This window comes from Heptranchias perlo, chromosome 26, assembly GCF_035084215.1.
Source record: "Heptranchias perlo isolate sHepPer1 chromosome 26, sHepPer1.hap1, whole genome shotgun sequence".
NCBI lineage: Eukaryota > Metazoa > Chordata > Chondrichthyes > Hexanchiformes > Hexanchidae > Heptranchias > Heptranchias perlo.
The window spans coordinates 38,401,617-38,427,785 of record NC_090350.1 but is presented as its reverse complement, the minus strand read 5'-3'; the positions used below and the strand labels follow the sequence as shown (position 1 = coordinate 38,427,785).

Sequence of the window (26,169 nt, the reverse complement as noted above, 5' to 3'; positions counted from 1 at the left end):
TTCTGGAAATCCAAGTACACCACATCCATAGGATCCCCTTTATCCACATTGCTTGTTACTTCCTCAAAGAACTCTAATAAATTAGTCAAACACGATTTCCCTTTCACAAAGCCATGTTGATTCTGCCCGATTGCATTGAGATTTTCTAAGTGCCCTGCTTTAACCTCCTTAATAATAGATTCTAGCATTTTCCCGATGACAGATGTTAAGCTAACTGGCCTGTAGTTTCCTGCTTTCTGTCTCCCTCCTTTCTTGAATAGAGGAGTTACATTCGCTATTTTCCAATCTGATGGGTCCCGTCCAGAATCTAGGGAATTTTGGAAAATTAATACCAATGCATTCACCATCTCTGCAGCCACTTCTTTTAAGACCCTAGGATGAAGTCAGTCAGGACCTGGGGACTTGTCAGCTTTTAGTTCTAATATTTTTTTCAGAACCCTTTCCCTGGTGATTGTAAGTGTTTTAAATTCCTCCCTCCCTTTCACCTCTTGATTCAAAATTATTTCTGGCATGTCATTTGTATCCTCTACAGTGAAGACGGATGCAAAATATCTGTTCAATTCATCTGCCATTTCCTTGTTCTCCATTATTAATTCCCCAGTCTCGCTCTCTAGAGGACCAATGCTCATTTTACTTACTCTTTTCCTTTTTAAATACCTGTAGAAACTCTTATTATCTGTTTTTACATTTTTAGTTAGCTTTCTCTCGTACTATAATTTTTCCCTCCTTGTTATTCTTTTAGTCATTCTTTGCTGTTTTTTATATTCTGTCTAATCTTCTGATCTGCCACTAATCTTCACGGAATTGTATGCTTTTTCTTTCAATTAATTCTATCTTTAACTTCCTTAGTTAACCATGGATGGTACGTCCTCCCCCTGAGTCTTTCTTTCTCACTGGAATGTATCTTTGCTGAGTGTTATGAAATATCTCATGAAATGTCTGCCACTGCATCTCTACTGACCTACCCCCTAACCTAAGTTCCCAGTTCACTTTAGCCAGCTCTGTCTTCATGCCCTCATAATTGCCCTTATTTAAGTTTGGAACACTAGTCTTAGACTTACTCTTCTCTCCCTCAAACTGAATGTGAAATTCAATCATATTGAAGAGGGGAATGTGAAGGAGAAAGGAGCACAGGAATTCAGCATGGAATATCATGGAATCGTAGAATCATACAGCACAAGAAGGAGGCCGTTCAGCCCAGCATGCCTGTGCCGGCGTTTTGAAAGAGCTATCCAATTAGTCCTACTCCCCCTGCTCTTTCCCTATAGCCTTGCAAATTTTTCCTTCTCATGGTGGGCACAGATTGAAATCCATTTGGTCTTTTAATTTCAGGTCACATTATACATTCACATTGCCTGACCTTAAGCTTAATCAGCTCCGAAGAAGCTTTTGTGTGCAGCCTTTGTGGATATATTAATAACTGGCCACGCAGAGGAAGGAAAGGTACAAGAATGACTTTGTTTCTGACGAAGGTTCACTGAGTTCAAGAGACTTGTGTTTTATGGCTGAAGCGGTTAAATGATTGTCTGCTTCTTCTGTATAATAATTTGTTCAAGGGGTGGAGGGGAGCAAAAATATGAAATGAAATCCCAGCCTGGCTTCCACACAGAGCTGGTGGTATTTGCTCTTTAATATTCTGACTAGATGGAATTACATTTTTGGCATTTAGCAAAGCCAACCAAATTGGGGGCTTTTCACTTTCTCAAAGCAGTGGAAATCATTAACTCCCTCAGTCGTCCACACGGCGCAGACTTTTCAAAACCCAAGCTTAGTGTCACTTGATCGTTCCCCCCCCAACCCGATTTACTTCATCCTCTTTTTTTTTACTCTTTTTTTTAAATTCGTTCATGGGATGTGGGCGTCACTGGCGAGGCCGGCATTTATTGCCCATCCCTAATTGCCCTTGAGAAGGTGGTGGTGAGCCGCCTTCTTGAACCGCTGCAGTCCGTGTGGTGATGGTTCTCCCACAGTGCTGTTAGGAAGGGAGTTCCAGGATTTTGACCCAGCGACGATGAAGGAACGGCGATATATTTCCAAGTCGGGATGGTGTGTGACTTGGAGGGGAACGTGCAGGTGGTGTTGTTCCCATGTGCCTGCTGCTCTTGTCCTTCCAGGTGGTACCTTGACAGTGTCCTGCACTGAACACCTCAGCCTTTCGCCAATAATTATGTACGTATATTGAAAAGAAACTCCAGAAACAACATCAACTTGTATTTATATAGCGCCTTTAAAGTGGTAAAACGTCCCCAAGGCATTTCACAGGAGTGTTAAACTAGGCTTGTATTCCCTGGAATATAGAAGGCTAAGGGGTGATTTGATTGAGGGTTTTAGGATTTTGAAAGGAACTGATAGGGTAGGAACTCCCTTCCTAACAGCAGTTAAGGCGAAGCTTCACCACACGGACTGCAGCGGTTCAAGAAGGCGGCTCACCACCACCTTCTCAAGGGCAATTAGGGATGGGCAATAAATGCCGGCCTCGCCAGCGACGCCCACGTCCCATGAACGAATAATAAAAAAAGATAAAGAGAAACTTTTTCCGCTGGTGGGGGAGTCCAGGACAAGGGGACATAACCTTAAAATCAGAGACAGGTCATTCAGGAGAGAAGTTAGAAAACACTTATTCATGCAAAGGGTGGTAGAAGTGTGGAACTCTCTCGCACAAAAAGCAGTAGATGCTAGCTCGATTAATAATTTTAAATCTGAGATCAATAGCTTTTTGCTAGCCAAGGGTATTAAGGGCTATGGAGCAAGGCGGGTGGATGGAGTTCGGATACAGATCAGGCATGATCTCACTGAACGGGACTGGATGGTATACTCCTGTTCCGATGTTATCAAACCAAATTTGACACCGAGCCACATAAGGAGATATTAGGACAGGTGACCAACAGCTTGGTCTAAGTGGTAGGTTTTAAGGAGCGTATTAAAGGAGGAGAGAGAGGCGGAGAGGTTCAAAGAGAGAATTCCAGACCATAGGAAGGATCCTGAGCACAATCCCCCCTCCCTTCTGCCTCAGTGGTGCTGAAAGGATTGTAAGTGTTTCTGACAAGTGCTGTGATAGCTTTGTTCTGCTGTGCTGCGGATCGAAGGAACTTTCAAGGTCTCGGTGTGTTTACGTTACAACATTGTTAGTCATTTCAAAGCACATTCTGGTATAAAAATCCAAAGGCTTGTTTTTTAACTTCAAAGTGCTTTTTTTTGTTTTGATTTGCTGTAAGGGCTTTTTGTTATGAGGGGATAGCTGCTCGCGCACAACTAGTGAGTCTTTGCAAATGGACTGATTAACATGGAACACCAAACATTAACACACCAAAATGCTAAAGTTTCACCACCAAGAATCACTGAAGCTCATGGAAAAATGGACATCTAAATATTCTAAAAGCCTTTTTTTGCAGCCGGTTTATGTTTTCAAAATGTTTTGATACTTGGAAGCGGGAATGTTGAGTTGCCATAGCAACAACAGTTTGGCTGTATTGAGCTACAAACTAAGATCACGCTGATCCTTCATCTGCCCCGTGGGATGGTTTGACACCTCCAGTAAAACAACTTCACCTGTCGGCACTAGCATTACAGAGCAGCCTTGCTAAAGACGCTGCTATTACAGAACAGCCTTACTACAGGCCCTGCCATTACAGAGCAGCCGAACTATAGACCTTGCTATTACAGAGTAGCCTCACTACAGGCCCTGCTCTTACAGAGCAGCCTTACTACAGGCCCTGCTATTACAGAGCAGCCTTACTACGGGCCCTGCAATTACAGAGCAGCCTTACTATAGGCCCTACTATTACAAAGCAGCCGTACTATCGGCCCTGCTAATACAGAGCAGCCTTACTAAAGCCCTGCAATTACAGAGTAGCCTCACTGTGGACACTAGTTATACAGAACAACCTCACTGTGGACACTAGTATTACAGAGTAGTCTCACTGTGGACACGAGTATTACAGAATAGCCTCACTGTGGACACGAGTATTACAGAGTAGCCTTACTGTGGACACGAGTATTACAGAATAGCCTCACTGTGGACACGAGTATTACAGAACAGCCTCACTGTGGACACGAGTATTACAGAGTAGCCTCACTGTGGACACGAGTATTACAGAATAGCCTCACCGTGGACACGAGTATTACAGAGTAGCCTCACTGTGGACACGAGTATTACAGAATAGCCTCACTGTGGACACGAGTATTACAGAGTAGCCTTACTGTGGACACTGGTATTACAGAGTAGCCTTACTGTGGACACGAGTATTACAGAGTAGCCTTACTGTGGACACTAGTATTACAGAGTAGCCTTACTGTGGACACGAGTATTACAGAGTAGCCTCACTGTGGACACGAGTATTACAGAGTAGCCTCACTGTGGACACTGGTATTACAGAGTAACCTCACTGTGGACACTGGTATTACAGAGTAACCTCACTGTGGACACTAGTATTACAGAGTAGCCTCACCGTGGACACGAGTATTACAGAGTAGCCTCACTGTGGACACTGGTATTACAGAGTAACCTCACTGTGGACACTGGTATTACAGAGTAACCTCACTGTGGACACTAGTATTACAGAGTAGCCTCACTGTGGACACTGGTATTACAGAGTAGCCTCACTGTGGAGCATAAAATCGGATGGTGTGTAAAACAGGCATCGACCCGAACCTGCCCCATTCCTGCCAAGTGGGTTCATTTAACATCGGGACTAGAGTTAGGGAGAGAGGGAAAAACGGAGTGAGAGGGTGAGGTATAAGGTGGTAGAGTACGATACCTCAAAGAAAAAAAAATGAACATCAACTGAGAAAGGGATTTCGAGAAAATATGGAAACAGTTGGAAAAGGACTGAAACCAACTAAAGGACAAACGTCGTCCAACCAGAGCAGCAGGAAATATAATGAACTGATGTAAAGCACAGACAAGATGAGAGATAATTCAAAACAGTGGAAGGAAAGTAAAGAAGAAGCTTTCGTAAACAAAAAAGGGAATAAATAACCACGACAGTGCATGAAGAAAAAAAGAAATCAAATGGGTGTGAGACCAGAGAACAGAAAAATAATGAATGGGAAAAAGAAAGGAAAGAAAACTGAAGTGGAAATGATGAATTAATGAAAACCACGGGTACAGTAGACAAAGGCTCAACTCGATTGCCTGTCCCTGACACACCATCAACCTTGAAGGATCCGCCCCCCCACCCCCCACAATCTTCTCTTCCCCCCCCCCCCTCTTGTGAAGTTGCTGACAATCTTGCCGGCCTACATACCTGTAACCCCCTCCATCCCTACAACCCTCCGAGATCTCTGCGCTCCTCCAATTCTGGCCTCTTGCGCATCATCGATTTTCTTCGTTCCACCATTGGCGCCCATGCCTTCAGCTGCCTAGGCCCTAAGCTCTGGAATTCCCTCCCTAAATCTCTCCACCTCTCTCTCCTCCTTTAAGATGTTCCTTAAAACCTATGTCTTTGACCAAACTTTTGTCCTAATATCTCCTAATGTGGCTCGGTGTCAAATTTTGTTGGATTACGCTCCTGTGAAGCGTCTTGGGATGTTTTACTAAGTTAAGGGCACTATATGAATGCAAGTTGTTGTTGTACAGTCCCATGAGCGCTATCTGTGCTCTGGTTCCTTTGTTTATGTGGCCTTTCTTGAAAAGTGAGCCTAACCGATGAGCACCAGCAGGTCATTCAATCATAAGGAGCCCGGTCGTGACCTCACCTGATGTTCGCACATGCGCACTTTCCAGCTTGCAATCAGGAATGAGATCCCTGGATGACGTTTCCTTTACCCACCCCTGGGGTACCGCAGTTTACTGCACTGCTCTACCGACTGCCCTGGCTGGAATCAGCTAACTCAGCACAACAAATCAACAATCGAGCTTGGAACGCATCACGTGCTGTGTGTTCCCACCAAACCATCGAGGGAGCTGCGTTGGAAACTAATAATCTTCATTGGAAGTTCCTGCTCCAGGACCTCAGCACATAATCTAGGCTAACAGGGCAGGGCAGTACTGAGTGAGTGCTTCATTGTCAGAGGTGAAAGGCGCCTGTCCCAGCAGTTCAGATGGTTGTTAGAGACCCCACAGCACTATTTGAAGAAGAGTAAGGAGTTCTCAACACCACCAAAACTGATGAACTGATCATTCATTTCCTCGAAATCTGTGAGACCTTGCTGTAGATGGCTGCTTCACATAACAAGAGTGGCTTCATTTCGATGAAAATTCATTGTGTCTTCAGCTGCCTAGGTCCGAAGCTGTGGAATTCCCTCCCTAAACCTCTCCATCTCTCCGTCTTCCTTTGAGGGGTTCCTTAAAACCTACCTCTTTGACCAAGCTTTTTGTCACCTGTCCTAATATCGCCCTATGTGGTTCGGTGTCAAATTTTGTTTGATAATCGATCCTGTGAAGTCCGTTGGGACGTTTAACTATGCTGAAGCCACTATATAAATGCAAGTAGTTGTTGTTGTTGTCTATGAAGTGCTTTGGGTCAATTTTCAGAAAAGTGATAAGGCGCTATATAAATGCAAGTCTTTTTTCTTTCTACTGGTGATGGAAGCACCCAGTGGCCAGTCATGTACTTGGCCTTAGGTTAGCTCGGGCCAACATTGGCTGCAGTTGTCTGTTGCCCCTGGAGTCTCCAGGAATTAAAGATTAATCTCCAGGACACTTCTGTGAGCAACACCCAGGAGAAAAATAAAAGCTTCTTTACCCAGAGAGTGGTTAGAATGTGGAACTCGCTACCACGTGGAGTAGTTGAGGCGACTAGCATAGATGCATTTCAGGGGAAGCTCGATAAACACAGGAGGGAGTAAGGAATAGAAGGATATGCTGATAGGGGTTAGATGAAGGAGGGAGAAGGCTCGTGTGGAGCATAAACACCAGCATGGACCTGTTGGGCCGAATGGCCTGTTTCTGTGCTGTATGTTCCATGTAATAAGGACATTAAAAAATATTGTGTTTTTTTTCACTTTCTTTGAACATTTTTGTTTATTAGTTATAAAAAATATTAGAGATGGAAAAATAGGTTCTTTGATTCACAGTCAAGGTTCACCCAATCGGGTAATGAAGAGTCTGTTCGCTTTCCAATTAGTCTACATTAATGACTTGGATATGAATGTAAAAGGTATGATCAGTAAGTTCGCTGATGATACAAAAATTGGTAGGGTGGTAAATAGCGAGGAGGATAGCCTCAGTCTGCAGGACGATATAGATGGGTTGGTCAGATGGGCGGAACAGTGGCAAATGGAATTTAACCCGGAAAAGTGCGAGGTGATGCACTTTGGAGGGACTAACAAGGCAAGGGAATACACAATGAATGGGAGGACCCTAGGCAAGACAGAGGGTCAGAGGGATCTTGGTGTGCAAGTTCACAGATCCCTGAAGGCGACGGAACAGGTAGATAAGGTGGTAAAGAAGGCATATGGGATACTTGCCTTTATTAGCCGAGGCATAGAATATAAGAGCAAGGAGGTTATGATGGAGCTGTATAAAACACTGGTTAGGCCACAGCTGGAGTACTGTGTGCAGTTCTGGTCGCCACACTACAGGAAGGATGTGATCGCTTTGGAGAGGATGCAGAGGAGATTCACCAGGATGTTACCAGGGCTGGAGCGCTTCAGCTATGAAGAGAGACTGGGAAGATTGGGTTTGTTTTCCTTGGAGCAGAGGAGGCTGAGGGGGGACATGATTGAGGTGTACAAAATTATGAGGGGCACAGATAGGATGGATACTAAGGAGCTTTTTCCCTTCGTTGAGGGTACTATAACAAGGGGACATAGATTCAAGGTAAAAGGCGGGAGGTTTAGAGGGGATTTGAGAAAGAACTTTTTCACCCAGAGGGTGGTTGGAGTCTGGAACTCACTGCCTGAAAGGGTTGTGGAGGCAGGAACCCTCACAACATTCAAGAAGCATTTGGATGAGCACTTGAAATGCCATAGCATACAAGGCTACGGACCAAATGCTGGAATATGGGATTAGAGTAGACAGGGCTGATGGCCGGCGCGGACACGATGGGCCGAAGGGCCTCTATCCGTGCTGTATGACTCTATGACTCTATGACTCTATGACTATGGTGCGGGGAGGTGTTGCGCAGCGAGGATGGACGTGTTGGGCGACCAGTGGTGGGAGTGTGGGGGCGGGGCGGATGGAGGCGGGAGGCCATGTAATGAGACCTCCAGGAATATGTCCAACCAGAGTTGGCAACCCTGTGGCACACACAACTGGTCGAAATAACTGAGAAGTAGCTTGTGATGAACAGGTTGACAGCTGTATGTCACAGAGGTACGCAAAGAGACTTAATATGTGTTGACTTTGTCAGTGGTGTTATGAGAACTACGAGGGGAGAAGTATAGCTTATAATCAGTGGAAGGCCTCAGAGTTTATTGATTTTATAAATAATTACGTTTAAACTGTTTGCTGGGAGCACCATGATTTACAATAGTGGCTGACTATTGATTAGGCCATGCTAATGACTAAGTGGTCCAGTGTTAAAAGTCTTGTGTCACCATGGGCAGTATCATAGAATGCCCTGTTAAGGCTAAGGCACCAATTGTTATTCCATATTGGAATATGCAGCAAGGGGCGTGGAACAATGCTGCTCTTCCTTGTTTTATATCTTCAATGCAGCACCACTTAGAACAAACTTTCACGCTCAGTTTCACAACTCAATTGTGTTAGATCTTTGAAATTAATTTCCAAGTTACATAAGAAGAATTTTGTGCTCTGCATTGATTTCTTTACTTTATTATTCCGTTGCCTCTAATGCACCCATAATTGCCTCTCACATGGTTACAGCAAATCACGATCGATAGTAAAATACTGCAGTCTATTTGTCAGTCAAATTAAACTTTTTTTTTGGGTCAGAGCGTTCACTATTTTGTTCCAGTGACGTGTTTACACTCTCAAGCCATTTTCTTTCCTCTGAGAAATAAATATAGAATTGCAAGTTTTGCAAGTGTTGTTTTCTCCAATTCCTCTCCGCACCCATGAAAGTTCCATCGTTTGTAGCCCTCCAGCCCCATGGGTGCCAGTAACCCCCGGGGTAGCCCAAATGGCCCTTTATCATCTGTCTGTTTTCATTCCCTGTTTCATTATTTCTCCTTTCTATGTAAAGTACTTTGGGATATTGTCTACATTAAAGGCGCTCTTTAATGAAGTCATCGTTGCTGCTGCAGTAGTAACAGCAGCGGTAGTAATAGTTGCAGTAGCAACGATAGTTGTCATAGTAGCAGCAGTAGTATCAGTAGTAGTAATAGTATCAATAGTAGTATCAATAATAGTAGCAGTAGCAGTAGTAATATCAATAGTAGCAGCAGCAGTAATAGTATCAGCAGTAGTAATATCAGTAGTAGCAGAGGCTGTAGTAATAGTACTATGGCTCCAGGTGGGTGTGGAGTTTCTGTGTGGTGATGCATAAGTCATCACAACTATATGGGACAGGCTAGATGGACCAGTGGGTCTTTTCCTGACCGTCATTTTGGTATGTTTGTCATTAATATCGAACAGCACCACTTCATGGTTCTTTCACTTGGTGCAATGGACAAATCACACTGGTAATATAAGTAATACCCTGAGGTGTGCAGGTCATTAAAACCTGAAGAAAGATAACTAAAGGCAGCATTTTATGGAAGATGTGGATATTCTTTGGCAGCCACACATTGTGATACATTGCATTCACGGTATAAAGCATACAGGGTACGGTGTGTATGCAGAGTAACGGTGAGCGAGCTTTACTCAGTGGCTTGGGCTGCAATTGACTTTGGAGACTGACTCTGGGGAGTGCCGGTAGTGTTAGATCCTTCACAACAACCCAGTGAAAAGTGCATTGTACCAAGAGTATGTATTTACAGTGTTTAATTTAAGTGTAGGTATTTGCATTGTGGTCCTCCCTTGAGATGGACACTGTGGTTACTGAGCCTCTGGCGGTTTAATGCACCCACCTACGTTTGTTCTTCCAATGCAAAACTTTGTTTATCTGCGGGCATTCAGACTAGTAGTCAATAAGCTTCATTTCATTGTACAAAACGGATAAGAGTTGGGGGAGTTCAATCTCAGTAGATTTTGGAGACTCTCTGTAGCTTTCATCTGCATCATTGATATGAACTTCAGTAATGGGAAACGATAGGCGGACTTGTTCAGGAAAACTTGCAATGCCCTTAAGTGCTGAGGGACATTATGGTGAGAAACAAAAGCACTCTCTGTTATCCATCGTTGTCAAAAGTAATATTCTGCAAAATCTGTCGCATTTGCATTTTAAAATGTGAATTAAAAAATAAATTGAAGTCGTTCCCCAGCTGTCCCTTACCCTTATTGTGATTCAATCAACTGATAGCAGAAAATAGAGACAATCATCAGATTTCTCACCATGGACTGTGACAGGCCTGTGTGTTTATATATATATATAAATTAGTGAATCTCCCATGGAACTGCAGTGTATAAGGGCAGGAATATTATATCACATAAAACACAATGTATTATTCTCTATTAAAGGAGATTTACTAGAATGGTACCAGGGATGAGGGACTTCAGATATGTGGAGAGACTAGAGAAGCTGGGATTGTTCTTCTTAAAGCAGAGAAGGTTAAGGGGAGATTTAATAGAGGCGTTCAAAATTATGAAGGGTTTGGATAGAGTAAATAGGGAAAAATTCTTTCCACTGGCAGGAGTGTCGGTAACCAGAGGACACACATTTAAGGTAATTGGCAAAAAAGCCAGGGGAGAGATGAGGAGAAATTTTTTTACGCACTAACTTGTTATGATCTGGAACGCATTGCCTGAAAGGGTGGTGAAAGCAAATTCAGTGGTAACTTTCAAAAGGGAATTGGATATATACTTGAAAAGGAAAAATTTGCAGGGCTATGGGGAAAGAGCGAGGGAGTGGGTCTAATTGAATAGCTCTTTCAAAGAGCCGGCACAGGCACAATGGGTCGAATGGCCTCCTTCTGTGCGATGTGATTCTGTGATTCTATGAATGTGTCAGTGTGTGTCCCTCCAGGGCTATAACTTCAAATTATGTTAAGTAAACAGCGGCTTGAGTAAATTCAAAGGTTACTTGTTATTTCAGTCTGGAGAGCAGGACCCTGGCTTTGTTTGTGGGTAGGACAGTTAATCGTCGGCAGAGATTCTGACTCGGGTATGTTCTACACCAGCAGAGTTTCAAATCAGGGCCTTAGTTCACTTCACACATTTTTCATGAAATTTGCGTCAGACAGAATGTGAGGTGTGGACAGGAAGTGTTTGGAGATGTGAAGTTTTTCTAATAGAGTGTCAAACCTGTTAATGCATATTTAGAAGGTTCATACTGTGTCATCGGTGGAGCCTAGTGCAAAGATACTCCAGCTACCTTCAAAAGACTTCATAATAAAAAGAGATAAAAAGGCAATATTGAATGGACATTATTACAGCCCACAGTGGTGCAGTTAAACCTATGGTGAATGGTCAGTAAGTTGTATAATAAAAAAAAGACTGTATACGTTGATTTAACAAATCCAGCGTTCCCTGTCCCAGAACTGAAACCTGCCACATCACTCAATACAGTGATTAATAAACGATTTTAAAATTTATCTCAGGTAAATGTTATTGTTCTGGTTTTTCCTGTGAACTATTTTTAAAAAAATTCAAATTTGACTTTGTTCTTTTCCTTGATGTTTACCCTTTGAGGATTTATTTTTCAATCTCATGCATTTTTTAAAAAATGTGCAGGACCAACCATTTATTTAGGTTCTGATGGAAAATTGTTTGTGAAGTCCTTCCTGCCTGCAAATTTTTCTCTAATATTTTACCAGGGAAAATGCTTTTAAAACAAAATTGATTAAGGAACATTAGGGACTGGAGTAGGCCATTTAACCCAGCAAACTTGCTGCAGCATTTTGTTAACTGTGGCAGCTCTTCATCTTTTTAATCCCAATTCCCCACCCTCTCTCCATTATCCCAAATGACCTTTCTTCCCAAGTAAGTATTTCACACCTCCATTGGCTCTGTCTGTGGCTTTCTGGTGCAGTGCACTAAAGAGTAAAGACCAGCTGATGTGATCAAAGGCTGCTTTCATGCCCAAACCAATAAAATAAGAAAGAAGGACTTGCATTTATATAGTGCCTTTCATGACCTCAGGACTTCCCAAAGCGCTTTACAGTCAATGAAATGTAGTCATTGTTGTAATGTAGGAAACACAGCAGCCAATTTGCACACAGCAAGCTCCCACAAACAGCATGTGATATCAACCAGATAATCTGTTTCAGTGATGTTGGTTGGGGGATAAATGTTGGCCAGGACATTGGGAATAACTCCCCTGCTTAACTTTGAAATAGTGGCCACGGGATCCTTTACCTGAGAGGGCAGACAGTGCCTCGGCTTAACGTCTCATTCAAAAGCCAGCACCTCCGACGGTGCAGCACTCCCTCAGTACTGCACTGGAGTGTCGGCCTGAGAATATGTGCTCAAGTCTCTGGAGTGGGATTTGAACCCACAACCTTCTGACTCAGAGGTGAGAGTGGTACCAACTGCGCTCCGGCTGACACTATAACATTATAATGAATTTTGGTTCTCCTCAGTCACTTAGATGTGGAGATGCCGGTGATGGACTGGGGTGGACAAATGTAAGGAATCTTACTTAGAGACAGTGAGACTGTCCACTTAAAGCGTTTTTAAAGGTCCAGGGTGCGGTGCTTGTGTTTAATGTACAATAGCAGGTGATTGTCGCAGCTGGCAACTTCCTACAGAGCACTGAGTTACAGGTGAATGCAACAGATTCAGGTGGGTGGGATAGAGACAACAGAGTGTGAGAAGCAAGGTAAAACTGATTTAACAAATATCATCTATAAAATAACAATGTTTGTGGCTACAGCAGCTTTGTTCTAAGGAGGTTACACTGTACAAATACTCTGTCAGACTCTGATTATGTTCGTTAAGCAGGTTTATTAAAACCTCCAAGAGCACATATGAAGTATATCCAACGCAAGGCATGTAAAGGCATTCTGAGCTCCACCATACGGACACACGCCCTCTTCTCGTACTTTCTCAAATAGCAGCTGACTCTGCAGTTTATCAGTGACTAATGAGCATTGGCCAGCCAATCAGAGGATTAGGTTTGGGTCTACCGTGCATTTGTTCAAAAGCCTACTCTAAATACAGTCACTTGATTCAAACTATCATTTTTTTAATCATTAAATTATCACTGTGCTGTGTTACTTTTTTTATTCGTTCTCGGGATGTGGGCGTCGCTGGCGAGGCCGGCATTTGTTACCCATCCCTAGTTGCCCCTCAAGAAGGTGGTGGTGGGCCTTCTTCTGCAGTCCGTGTGGTGAAGGTGCTCCCACAGTGCTGTTAGGTAGAGAGCTCTCGGACTTTGCCCCAGTGACTTAAGTTGCTTAATTCAAATTATTAATCAGATGTTTGTCTTATCAGAAGTAATTGTAAACAATTTTACAACACCAAGTTATAGTCCAGCAATTTTATTTTAAATTCACAAGCTTTCGGAGACTTCCTCCTTCCTCAGGTAAATGTTCAGGAGCTCCTCGAAGCCTACGCATTTATACATATAGAACAATACATGGTGTTTACAGAATGCCCCTGCAACTGCCCGTTGCCAAGGCAATCACCGTGTTCAGACAGAGAGGTGTCACCTGCAGAACCCCCGAATACACATTCAACAAAAAAACAAACAGGAAAAAAAACAGAGAGAGGCAGAAACATCCGGAAGGCAGAGAAAGCCAGCAAATGACCCATTATATTAAAAACAGATAACATTTGTTCGCTGGTGGGGTAACGTGTAGCGTGACATGAACCCAAGATCCCGGTTGAGGCCGTCCTCATGGGTGCGGAACTTGGCTATCAATTTCTGCTCGACGATTTTGCGTTGTCGTGTGTCTCGAAGGCCGCCTTGGAGTACGCTTACCCGAAGATCGGTGGATAAATGTCCATGACTGCTGAAGTGTTCCCCGACTGGGAGGGAACCCTCCTGTTTGGCGATTGTTGCGCGGTGTCCGTTCATCCGTTGTCGCAGCGTCTGCATGGTCTCGCCAATGTACCATGCTCTGGGGCATCCTTTCCTGCAACGTATGAGGTAGACAACGTTGGCCGAGTCACAGGAGTATGAACCATGCACCTGGTGGGTGGTGTCCTCTCGTGTGATGGTGGTATCTGTGTCGATGATCTGGCATGTCTTGCAGAGGTTACCGTGGCAGGGTTGTGTGGTGTCGTGGACGCTGTTCTCTTGAAAGCTAGGTAATTTGCTGCGAACGATGGTCTGTTTGAGGTTGGGTGGCTGTTTAAAGGCGAGTAGTGGAGGTGTGGGGATGGCCATAGCGAGGTGTTTGTCCTCATTGATGACATGTTGAAGGCTGCGGAGAACATGGCGTAGTTTCTCCGCTCCGGGGAAGTACTGGACGACAAAGGGTACTCTGTTGGTTGCGTCCCGTGTTAGTCTCCTGAGGAGGTCTATGCGATTTTTTGCTGTGGCCCGTCGGAACTGTCGATCGATGAGTCGAGCGTCATATCCCGTTCTTACTAGGGCGTCTTTCAGCGTCTGTAGGTGTCCATCGCGTTCCTCCTCGTCTGAGCAGACCCTGTGTATTCGCAGGGCCTGTCCATAGGGGATGGCCTCTTTGACGTGGTTAGGGTGGAAGCTGGAAAAGTGGAGCATCGTGAGGTTGTCCGTGGGCTTGCGGTAGAGTGAGGTGCTGAGGTGCCCGTCTTTGATGGAGATTCGTGTGTCCAAGAAAGAAACTGATTCTGAGGAGTAGTCCATGGTGAGCTTGATGGTGGGATGGAACTTGTTGATGTTATCGTGTAGTCTCTTTAGTGATTCCTTGCCGTGGGTCCATAGAAAGAAAATGTCGTCGATGTATCTGGTGTATAGTGTTGGTTGGAGGTCTTGTGCAGTGAAGAAGTCCTGCTCGAACTTGTGCATGAAAATGTTGGCGTATTGGGGTGCGAATTTGGTCCCCATGGCTGTTCCGTGTGTTTGGGTAAAGAACTGGTTATCGAAGGTGAAGACATTGTGATCCAGGATGAAGCGGATGAGTTGTAGGATGGCTTCCGGAGATTGGCTGTTGTTGGTGTTGAGTATTGATGCTGTCGCAGCGATGCCGTCATCGTGGGGGATACTGGTGTATAGTGCCGAAACGTCCATCGTGGTGAGAAGTGTTCCTGGTTCAACTGGTCCGTGGGTACTGAGTTTTTGTAGGAAGTCTGTAGTGTCGCGACAGAAGCTGGGGGTTCCCTGTACGATGGGTTTCAGGATGCCCTCGATGTATCCAGAGAGGTTCTCACACAGGGTTCCGTTGCCTGATACGATGGGACGTCCGGGTGTGTTGGCTTTGTGTATCTTTGGGAGGCAGTAGAAGTCTCCCACGCGGGGATTACGTGGGATGAGAGTGCGTAGGATGCTTTGAAGGTCTGGATCTTATCAGAAGTAGCCTTTATTGAGCGAGTGTGAAATCTCCTATGTTAGTGTGTGCCGTTTGTAATGTTTGGGAGTAATTTTGAATCCAGGCCTAATAATGTCCGCAGACTGTTGTACCAGGTGATACAGTCTTTCTTTTCGTTCCTGTGAAGGGCCTTCATAACTATTTGTGTTGCTCATGGGTTTTGGCCCTTTTACACTCGCAAAGGACCATTAGTAGAGCACATTAGTAGAGGGGTGGAATATTGTGGGAGGGTTTTCATATCCTATCTGAACACTGAATGAATTATGCAATGCAAAGTTTTCACGATATGTTTGACACTATCCATTTCACCACAGCACATGCCTGGTTATAATGTTTGACTGCTAGGTGCTGTGATATAATGAGGTTTGACAAAGCTTGGTCCAATTTGCTGTGAAAACTCCAGACTGCAGCAATTTACCTCAACATAACTGTAGCCATGCCTGCCAGACTTTTGGGAACCAATTAGAATTCCTGCGGAAATATTTGTGGGTTGTATTCAGGCAGATCAAGGAGCGAGAAACAAATTTTGTGATAAGCCACCTTATCCCCCACCACGCGATTTTATTAAGAACCAACACTTGTTAATAACTGGCTCTAGGGGCAAGCAATGCACAACATCCCAGAATCTTTCTGGAACTGTCAATTACAAGCACACAGTTATGACACAAGCTTTTTTTTTACTGCAAGGAAATTGACTATCCAAAAGCAAGATTGGGGGGTAAATTTTAACCCCCAAGTACGGGTGGGTTGGGAGGGGGTGGGGAGTAAAAATACTTAGTTTTCAGAGCGGGACCAAATCCCAGCTCCAACACACCTACTTCTGGGTTTAACCCAGGCAGGTTTCTATGCATGTGAACAACAGACAACAGGAAGTACAGCCCCCACTTCAAGCTGGCGGGCCAATACTTAAAAAGGCAATGTACCTCATTGAGATACTTGAGGTACTTAATATTTTGTGTACAGGATTAATAAAACAAATTTAACCTTACCTGTTCGGGTTTCCCATTGCTTCCCATTCATGTCAGGTGAAAGCAGGCAGAAAGGGCCAGATCCATGAGGTGAGGGCCTTCATTGCACTGCTTGTGGGCCCGGAGGAGCGGGAGTGCTTCATTCAGGCCCAACAAGCTCACCTGGCCGTTGGGACCCCCACTATCTGCCGACCCCCACCATGATGGTGGACCTCCCCCACCTGATAGTGGATCCCCACCAACCTCCGACTCTTCACCCAACCTCCAGCGACCTCCAATCTTCTTCACGGCCCCTCCGATCTCTTCCTCGGCCCCCTGATCTCTTCGGCCCCCCGTGCCCCCCCCCCCCCCAAACACCTTCCCGACCCCCCAGTCAATCAGGCTGGCTACCGAGCACAAAACCCGGAAGTGCAATTGATTGGCCTTTTACTTTCTGGGTTTCACACCCGAAAGTCTCCCCCCACACCCCCATTCCCAACTCACAGTTAAAATTTACCCGTAGGTGTCTACCTTAATGTCTTCAATGTCTACATTTGTTTATTATGAACGAGCATTCTGCGTTAAGTAGGGTTCAGCTGGCCTTAAATTTGGATTTTTATTACGGAGTGAGTATTGACACCACTGTGTCAGCCAATGAGTTGGAGGTGGGGCGCGACTTACAGCAGGACTCACAGTGAACAAACCTATTTACTCAGCAAACAGAGTCTCTATGAACTGCAGCAAACAGAACTCATGTCTGAAACTACAGCAGAGACTCCCGATAAAAGCAGGATTATTTCTCCAACAAAATGCAGTGAGTGGAGGATAGTTACATAATACAAATTATGCGCCTAAAATCAATCCCAGTCACTTACAGCAGTGCGGTCTCCAGGTATGATTGACGAGGAAAGTTACCCAATCATCTACATTCTGGCCAGGTGGTGGTGTCACTAAATGTAGCCCCTCTGGTGCTATTTTTAACAGAGGCGTTAATGCCATTCATTTGAAATGGGTTAATATCTCCATACTTCCAATTCCTGCTCGTCCACAGGCAGTACACGTCTAGCTCCTGCTGGTGTAGTGAGCTGTAGTGAAAGTTGCATCTTATCTGTGGTGGTGCTGTTGTATAATGGCCTGGGCTTAATAAAAAGACTACAAGCTAGACTGGACAGTGCTTTCTGGACTAAAGCAATTTATCGGTTAATGCAGTTGACACACACATAGAGGTGAAATTCCTCCTGCCAATACAACAGGAAAAATCTCAACTTTTTTGCGAATGTTATTGATAGAAGTTAATTTACACCACATAGTGTTTCCACATACATTTTGGTGGCTAATGGATTTTGTTGTTTTTCCTTGTAGGACAGAGACTTTGTCATGACCTTCAACACCTCACTGCACCGCTCGTGGTGGATGGAGAATGGACCAGGCTGCGTGGTGACCCCAGTGACTGCCGCTGACCAACCCCCAGAGGACCACCATGTTATCACAGTGACAGGGTGCCTGCTCGATTACCAGTACATTGAAGTCACCAGCAGTTCCTTACAGATCCTCCTCGCAGTAAGTGTTGATCTTAGTTTCCAATCACAAAGAAATTCAAAGCAATAGTGTGAACACACACACACTGCTTTCCCAATCTTAGCTTTTTTTGTTTTCCAAATTGAGAAGCTTAGGGTAAGAGCCAAGGTCCATAGTACGGGAGACCGCCAAGGTCGAGGAGAACAGGAGAGACGATGAGATAAATCAGGATCAGCGATTAGGTGACGCCAAGCTTGGGTTTTCGAAAAATTGATGGACATTAAGAGTTACGGTTTTGAGGTCCTGGGAAAGTATGAATCAAGTAGGATTTGGTGCGATGAGTCTTGACTGGTGTGGCAGGAAGGTGCCAAGTGCAGCAATGTGCATCCCATCCCCAATTGGAAAGAGGGCGAATCGCCCAGTTTCCCCTCCCTACCAACCAATAGTAGAGCAGCATAGATCAGGGTGATTGTAGAAAGTTGCCAGTCTGTCCTTTCAGTTGGAGATGTTTTGTGGGAGACCGTAGAGAAGGGGAGCAAACATTCAAACATCTCCAAAATATCAATTTAAAAATGGGCAAATTGGAGTTATGGAGCCAATTTTGGCTCTGGGTGTAATGGCCATCAGCTCAAGAAACCAATGGAACCTTAATTCAGTTAAATACTATTTCTAGAAACAAGCTGTTATTGTTTGTGTCTGAGTTGGAGAAAGGTGTTGAGTTGACTTTTGCTGATGTGGTTATCTCTAATTTCTTGTGATTCAACATTATGGTAACAGGACCATTGTAACCGATAGTGCAGATGACCAATCTAGACTATTAAGGACACAGTTGTGTAATGGTTATATTCCTGAACTAGCAACACAGAAGATTTGAGTTCATAATCCCACCCTGTGAAGTGTGAAGATTAATTCAACAAGTCTGTCAATTTGTGAGTTGGTATCAGAAAATAATGACCATAAAAGCTGCCAGATTGTCATAAAAAACCCAACTGGTCCACTGGTGTCCATCAGGGAAGGGAATTTGAAATCCCTACTCAGTCAACATGTAACTCCATTCCCACACTATGTGGTTGTCTCTTGATGCCCACTGAAGTGGCCTAGCAAGCATCTCAGTTGTGTGAACAAATGTAAATCAAGAAGGCTTACCACCTCCTCAAGGTGTCACTCAAATCCTGAGAACAAATTTGAAAAAAGACTAGCATTGAGCTGCCAGTCAGATTCCAAACATCAATGACTGTAATAGAAGTTTGGGCCAACTCCAGAAAAAATACTTTGAAGCGAAACTACTTGTCTGATGTGTACTGGACACACATGAAACTTCATTTGAAAGTTCAAAATCAGAAGAGGATTCATGTTTCAAAAAGTCAGCAAGTATTTAAACTTATCACTGTTCACATAAACCCTGTTTCTCTACCCAAACGCACAGCACAAAAAGCTTTCTTACATTTCGAGGGGTAACGTATTCTGAATGGATGAAATTTTACTAGATTTCTATTTACCCTTTATTACTGGTGCATGGCTTTGTGTGACTTAAATCCAATGCGCCTTAGAAGTTAAGGTTGCTTATTGAGTAAATGTACCGCCTGGCATGGTACTGAGCCTCACAGACCAGAAACATCCATGGGGCAGAATTTTCAACTCAATGGAAAGGAAAGTCAGGCAGCTGATCCGCTACCGCCCGCTTTACAATTCCTCCAAAGTTGAAAGTTCCGCCCGGGGTCTTTGCTGATTTGAGTGGATTTCATCTGGCTCTGACCATGGTCCTACAGTCTCCCTGGAATAGGGAGGGGAAGAGAACCCTCCCAGGGTTCGGCTCCTGATTGGTTTCCAATGACCTTTTCACATGTGGATATGAGGTGAGGTTAGGAGGAGGATTGGGATCAAGCTCAGCTGGGATGCCCTGGGGTGGAATGGCCTTGTTGACACTCATTGGCAAGAATTAGCAATGACTGACCACTAGGGTGAGGTCCCTGAGGACTTACTGGTGTGGAATGAGGGGATGAGGGGGTGGACATATGAGGAGAGTTTGAGTAGATTGGGACTCTACTCATTGGAGTTCAGAAGAATGAGAGGCGATCTTATTGAAACATATAAGATTGTGAAGGGGCTTGATCGGGTGGATGCGGTGAGGATGTTCCCAAGGATGGGTGAAACTAGAACTCGGGGGCATAATCTTAGAATAAGGGGCTGCTCTTTCAAAACTGAGATGAGGAGAAACTTCTTCACTCAGAGGGTGGTAGGTCTGTGGAATTTGCTGCCCCAGGAAGCTGTGGAAGCTATATCATTAAATAAATTTAAAACAGAAATAGACAGTTTCCTAGAAGTAAAGGGAATTCGGGGTTATGGGGAGCGGGCAGGAAATTGGACATGAAGCTGAGTTCGGATCGGTCAAGGCCCTGTGGGTGGCGGAGCGGGCCCAGGGGCTGAGTGGCCGGGTCCTGCTCCTACTTCTTGTGTTCTTTAGATTTGAGGTTAGGATCAGATCAGCCATGATCTTATTGAGTGGCGGAGCAGGCTCGAGGGGCCGATTGGCCTACTCCTGCTCCTATTTCTTATGTTCTTATGTTCTTATGAATACTTCTACAGCATATATCAGTGCCCACAGGAGAGAGCAAGGGAAAAAAAAGAAGGAAAAAGGCACAACCCAACGATATAAAAGGAGTCGTTATGAGGCTCTACTGCTAGCATGGAGCCTCGCTAGAAGGAGATGGGGCCGTAACATTATAAGGCCGATACTGTGACCTGTGCTGCTCTCTGGTGAAGCTTCACACTGGAATTGGACTCTCACAAAGCTACCCCTACGCTGTGTATATAAAATACGCGGAGGATTTGCATCCTCTGCCCTACTGTTAGCGCACTTGTTACTCATTATACTTGTTTTTGCATCCAAAATTCTGCCTCATCAAAAATGTGAGGACCTTTATAAAATTATACTTTAAAAATCACTGTCACAGTGAACAGATGAGTCAGTTACGATAGCGTGATTTTAATGGGACAATCTGCTAATTTTTTATGCAAATATTTGAATATATATTATGATTTATGAACAATTACTCAAAAAATCTCTTGCAAATCTGCTGCTAATTGAGCACCCATTAACCATTAAGAATGTGGATGGAGGATTGCTCCTTTGGTATTAGCAGCAGCCATGAGGCGGGGGGGGATGCTCTGGTATTCACTGCACACATCCTTCCATCTTCTCTATATTTTTCCTCCACTCAGTGCAGACATTGACCTTCAATGTGTAGCCATAGCAATAGCATAAGGCATCTGTCACAAATGGAAAAGAAAAAAAAAATAAGAAGCCAATCTCTTTGAGTCTTTTAGCACCAATTGTAAATACATCCAAAAGCACATTTAAACAGCAAGGGACTCATACAGAAATAAGATCTGCAAACCATGCTCCCTCCCCCCCACCCCCCCAGGAAACTTTAGATTAAGTCGAAACGTGACCTTGTGTGTATCAATTTTCTCTTGGATTCCATTCCCATTTATATCTAATGAGAATGTAACTGGTTGGCGATCTTACAGAATGGGTTTGTTCCCAATTGTACAACAGGAAGGCAGTAAGGTTCTTGTGTTATAGTCATGTTTCCACTGGCAGAAGAGTTGGTAACCAGAGGACGCAGATTTAAAATAATTGGCACCAAAGCCAGAGAGGGAGATGAGGAGAATTTTTTCTTTACTCAGCGAGTTGTTACGATCGGGAACGCGCTGCCTGAAAGGGTGGTGGAAGCAGATTCAGTAGTAACTTTCAAAAGGCAATTGGACATGTGCTTAAAAAGAAGAAATTTTGCAGGGCTATGGGGGAAAGAGCAGGGGACTGGGACTAATTGGTAGCTCTTTCGCAGAGCCGATATGGGCACGATGGGCCGAATGGCCTCTTTCTGTGCTGTATGATTCCATAATTCTATGGCTAGGATAGGAAGAGGGAAACAGATCTTCTAGGGGAGGGCTGTGCAAACCTTTCTAATTTATACGTCACATTGATATGTACCATAGACCCTTGTGGGTCATATACAGATCTCCATTAATTTGCATATATCTCCAGTTGCTGATACTGAGAGGTTTCGGTATTCTGATTTAGAATGTATTCACCATGTGAGGCGACAGCACCAAAACACAACCCGTTTCGAACCTCCAGGTCCACAGACTTCAAACAGGACAAATCAGTGAATAATAAATATAAATGAAAATAATACTGAGTTGCTTGTGCTTTGAAGGCTGGATTGCCAGGGCCCAAGGGACTGCATGTCAGGTTGGACACCTCTGTTGCATACATGCCAAACTGGAAAACTAGCAAAAGCTGGCCAACGCCTTCAAAATAGCTAAACACCCAATAAAAGCCTATAACATGTGAAAGCAAGTAACTATACTGAGAGTGCAGTGGGACACAGGCTTATAACAAGCTGATTCCTTCACTTTTAAGCACATGAAAGCATAAAGATGAATTCAAGTGTTAAAGGCATAAGATTTATTTTCTGATGCTTCCTCCTCCCTCTCTCCTGATCGCTGCCCCCTCCCCTCCTCTCCCCTCCCGGTCGCCCCCCTCCCTCACAATCATAGGATCATAGAATGATACAGCACAGAAGGAGGCCATTCAGCTTTGAAAGCTATCCAATAGTCACACTCCCTGCTCTTTCCCCATAGCCCTGCAAATTTTTCCACTTCAAGTATTTATCCAATTCCCTTTTGAAAGTTACGATTGAATCTGCTTCCACCACCCTTTCAGGCAGTGTATTCCAAACTGTAACAACTCGCTGCGTAATTTTTTTTTTCTCATGACACTTCTGCTTCTTTTGCCAACAACCTTAAATCTGTGCCCTCTGGTTACCGACCGAAAACAATTTTTCCTTATTTACATTATCAAAAACGTTCATGATTTTGAACACCTCTATCAAATCTTCCCTTAACCTTCTCTGCTCTAAGGAGAACAACTCCAGTTTTTCCAGTCTGTCCACGTAACCAAAGTTTTTTTATCCCTGGCACCGTTCTAGTAAATCTCCTCTGCACCCTCTCCAAGGCCTTGACATCCTTCCTAAAATGTGGTGCCCAGAATTGGCCACAATATTCCAGATGGAGCCCAACCAGTTTTTTTTAAAGGTTTAGCATAACTTTCTTGCTTCTGTACTCTATGCCTCTGTTTATAAAGTCGAGGATCCCGTATGCTTTTTTAACAGCCTTTTCAAATTGTCCTGCCACCTTCAAAGACTTGTATACGTATACCCCCCAGGTCTCTCTATTCCTGCACCCCCTTTAAAATTGTACCGTTTAGTTTATATTGCCTCTCCTCATTCTTCCCACCAAAATGCATCACTTCACGCTTCTCTGTGTGAAATGTCATCTGCCATGTGTCTGCTCACTTCACCAGTCTGTCTATGTCCTCCTGAAGTCTGTTACTATCCTTCTCACTGTTTAGTACATTTCCGAGTTTCGTGACATCTGCCAGCTTTGAAATTATGCCCCTGTATACCCAAGTCCAGGTCAATCCCCGCAGCGGCCCGATATTGAAAACCTCTTCGCTGGCGTCCTCTTCTGCCTGGGGACGCCCAGCAGGCATCTGCATCTCACTGGTCTCAACTCCAGGGACAGGTAGGCCCGAAGTTACAGCGGCAGAAAATCCAAGGAAATTCAGGTCCATAGGTAACTTCATTTGCCCACCAACTCATTTCGTAAGAGTCCCACCAATTGGGATGCCTTTAAAGATTTATGATGTGGAGATGCCGGTGATGGACTGGGGTTGACAATTGTAAACAATTTTACAACACCAAGTTATAGTCCAGCAATTTTATTTTAAATTCACAAGCTTTCGGAGATTTTCTCCTTCCTCAGGCAAATGTTTGCCTGAGGAAGGAGAAAATCTCCGAAAGCTTGTGAATTTAAAATAAAATTGCTGGACTATAACTTGGTGTTGTAAAATTGTTTACAATTAAAGATTTAGGAAGAGCTAGGATGTTGTTTTGTTTTATTTCTGTTGATTTGTCATGACTTTGAAGTGCAGGAATGACTGAACCCAGCAGTGTGAATTGACTGAATGTATAAGTAGAGCTAGTTATTAACCCAAGACTCTTCAGTGACTATTTCTGTGTAACTTTAGCTACCTTTCCTTGTTGAGCTAGGTACCTGCTCCAAGCCTAGCTCCTCACTGCCGGCCATCAGCACTTAATGTATTTTTATCAAAAACAAACGCAAACGTTTAAGAGAACTGGACAAGTAAGGGTCGGAGTGGGGGGGAAGGGGAGAAAATCATAAAAGTTGATCATAATTCTCACTTTTAATTTTTTTTAAAGCTGCATAAATTTTGCTAAAAGGGAAATTGGCCTTGGTTTCTGATCATTACAGTCCAAACACTTAAATAATAAATTATGTTATGAGTTCATCAACCAATATCATAAATGGCAAAAAGTTTTACAGAGAGGAATTAGTATCTTCCAGTATTGGAATAAATTGTCCTGTCGAAAAATAGAATAGAAGTCATTTAGACACATACACAATTGCTGCCCCAATCGAGCTTTATTTACTCCTATTCCACAAATGTCTGTCTCTCCCTCGCTCCCCCCACCTCCAATTTTCTCCTCCCCTCCTGTGTTGAAGCTGCTGATGCGTACTGGGTCTGGGTTCCTCATATTGCAGCAGTCCTCCAGGACAGGGGCTTATGACATAAGCTGATTCCCTTTGTGTGTCAGCTGTGGATCATTGTGGGTTCGAAGTCCCACTCCAGAGACCTGAGCATAAAATGCAGGCTGACACTCCCAGTACAGTACTGTACTGTTGGAGGTGCCGTCTGTCAGATGAGATATTAATCTGAAGCCCTGTCCGCCCTCTCAGGTGGATGTAAAATATCCTCAGCACTATTTTGAAGAAGAGAAGTGGAGTTCTCCCCAGTGTCCTAGCCAATATATTGGAGTCACATTTAGGCCAGACCAAATGAGGTAATGTCTCATCCAAAAGACGGATTGTAAAAAGTTCCTCCAACTTTTTTTCCCTTTAATGTGTTTGTGTGTGTGTTTTTTTTAACAAGACCAGATAGTGAAAGGACAGCTCTTTTACAGATATGGTGATGCTCAGTCAATACCAGTGACCTCTGCATACTCATTTATTCGAGGCGGTAAAGAGGATTATTTGTGATCAACCATACTGGCAGAGAGATGTGCCGAAGGGCACTGGCAGATATTATTAAATGATAAGAAGCTAATTCTGTTAGAACGCGAATAAATTAGTTACCACCCCTGCTCTCTTAATCAAGATGTCTATTTTGCTTTCCGAGCAGGGTTTCACCGACTAATCCACATCACCGTGTCTTTATGATGCAAGTTATCCAGTACCTTTCCTCATTCAGATTAACATGACGAATATTGCTTGGCTGATCTCCTTACTCAGTCATATTCGTTTGACATTTTTAATCATTTCAATAGATCTCGGAAAGCTATAGAATTGAAGCGGTGAAAGATTCTAATCATCCGTCTCCACATTGGACAATTTCTTAGCCCTTTCATATTTAACTTAATATTTCTGTCATTCTCACTTGCATCAGTGTCTGATGAATGGGCATTTCAGCAAAGTGAGTAGGGAATGGAATATCAAAATTATATTCTGCATGCCCACTGTTGGCATCTTGTTCCCATCTCAATAGAATTGCTGTAAAGAATTCCACTTATCTCCCCCTTTTCCCCCCAATTTTCTCCCCTTCTCTACTGAAGGTGCTGAGTTACAGTAGGCTACAGTTCTTTGGTCACTTGATAGCCGTCTGATACCTCCCCCGCCCCATTCAGACAATGAGCGTTGACAGGCCATTGAACCCCGGGGGGGTATCCTGTTCTCACCTGATGTCCACGCACGCGCAGCAGGTATTGACAGCGAGAACCCTGCCGAGGTTTCTCCCCTCCCTAGCCCAGCAGTGCTGAGGCCAGTTATGGCCCCAACAGCCTCAGCTGAGTCAGCTGATTCAACGCAGACCAGGACCTTTGGTGGTCTGCCTGCCTCCATCGCACACTAGACAGTTCCCATATCGACTGAGCTATTGGGATGGGGTGTTCCTCAAGGGGTAAGTTCTAAAGTAGGCTGCACAGTCTAGACTGGGAGTTGGGACAGAAATACAAGCAGAAATTTTCTGTTTGTTGCCAATCACAGAAAGAAAGAAAGAACCTGCATTTATAGGGCGCCTTTCATGACCTCAGGACGTCCCAAAGCGCTTTACAACCAATGAAGTACTTTTGAAGTGTAGTCGCTGTTGCAATGTAGGAAACATGGCAGCCAATTTGCGCACAGCAAGCTCCCACGAACAACGGTGTGATAATGACCA

General features: G+C 44.1%; 1 protein-coding gene across 1 annotated transcript in view; it reads left to right on the top strand.

Moving 5' to 3' along the window:
- Positions 1-26,169, top strand: part of nkain1 (sodium/potassium transporting ATPase interacting 1) — a 375,231-nt gene that overhangs the window by 326,097 nt on the left and 22,965 nt on the right. Inside the window, exon 4 of the mRNA XM_068006844.1 lies at positions 17,712-17,909. Coding sequence (XP_067862945.1) covers positions 17,712-17,909 — 198 coding nt within the window. The remainder of the gene's footprint in view (positions 1-17,711; positions 17,910-26,169) is intronic.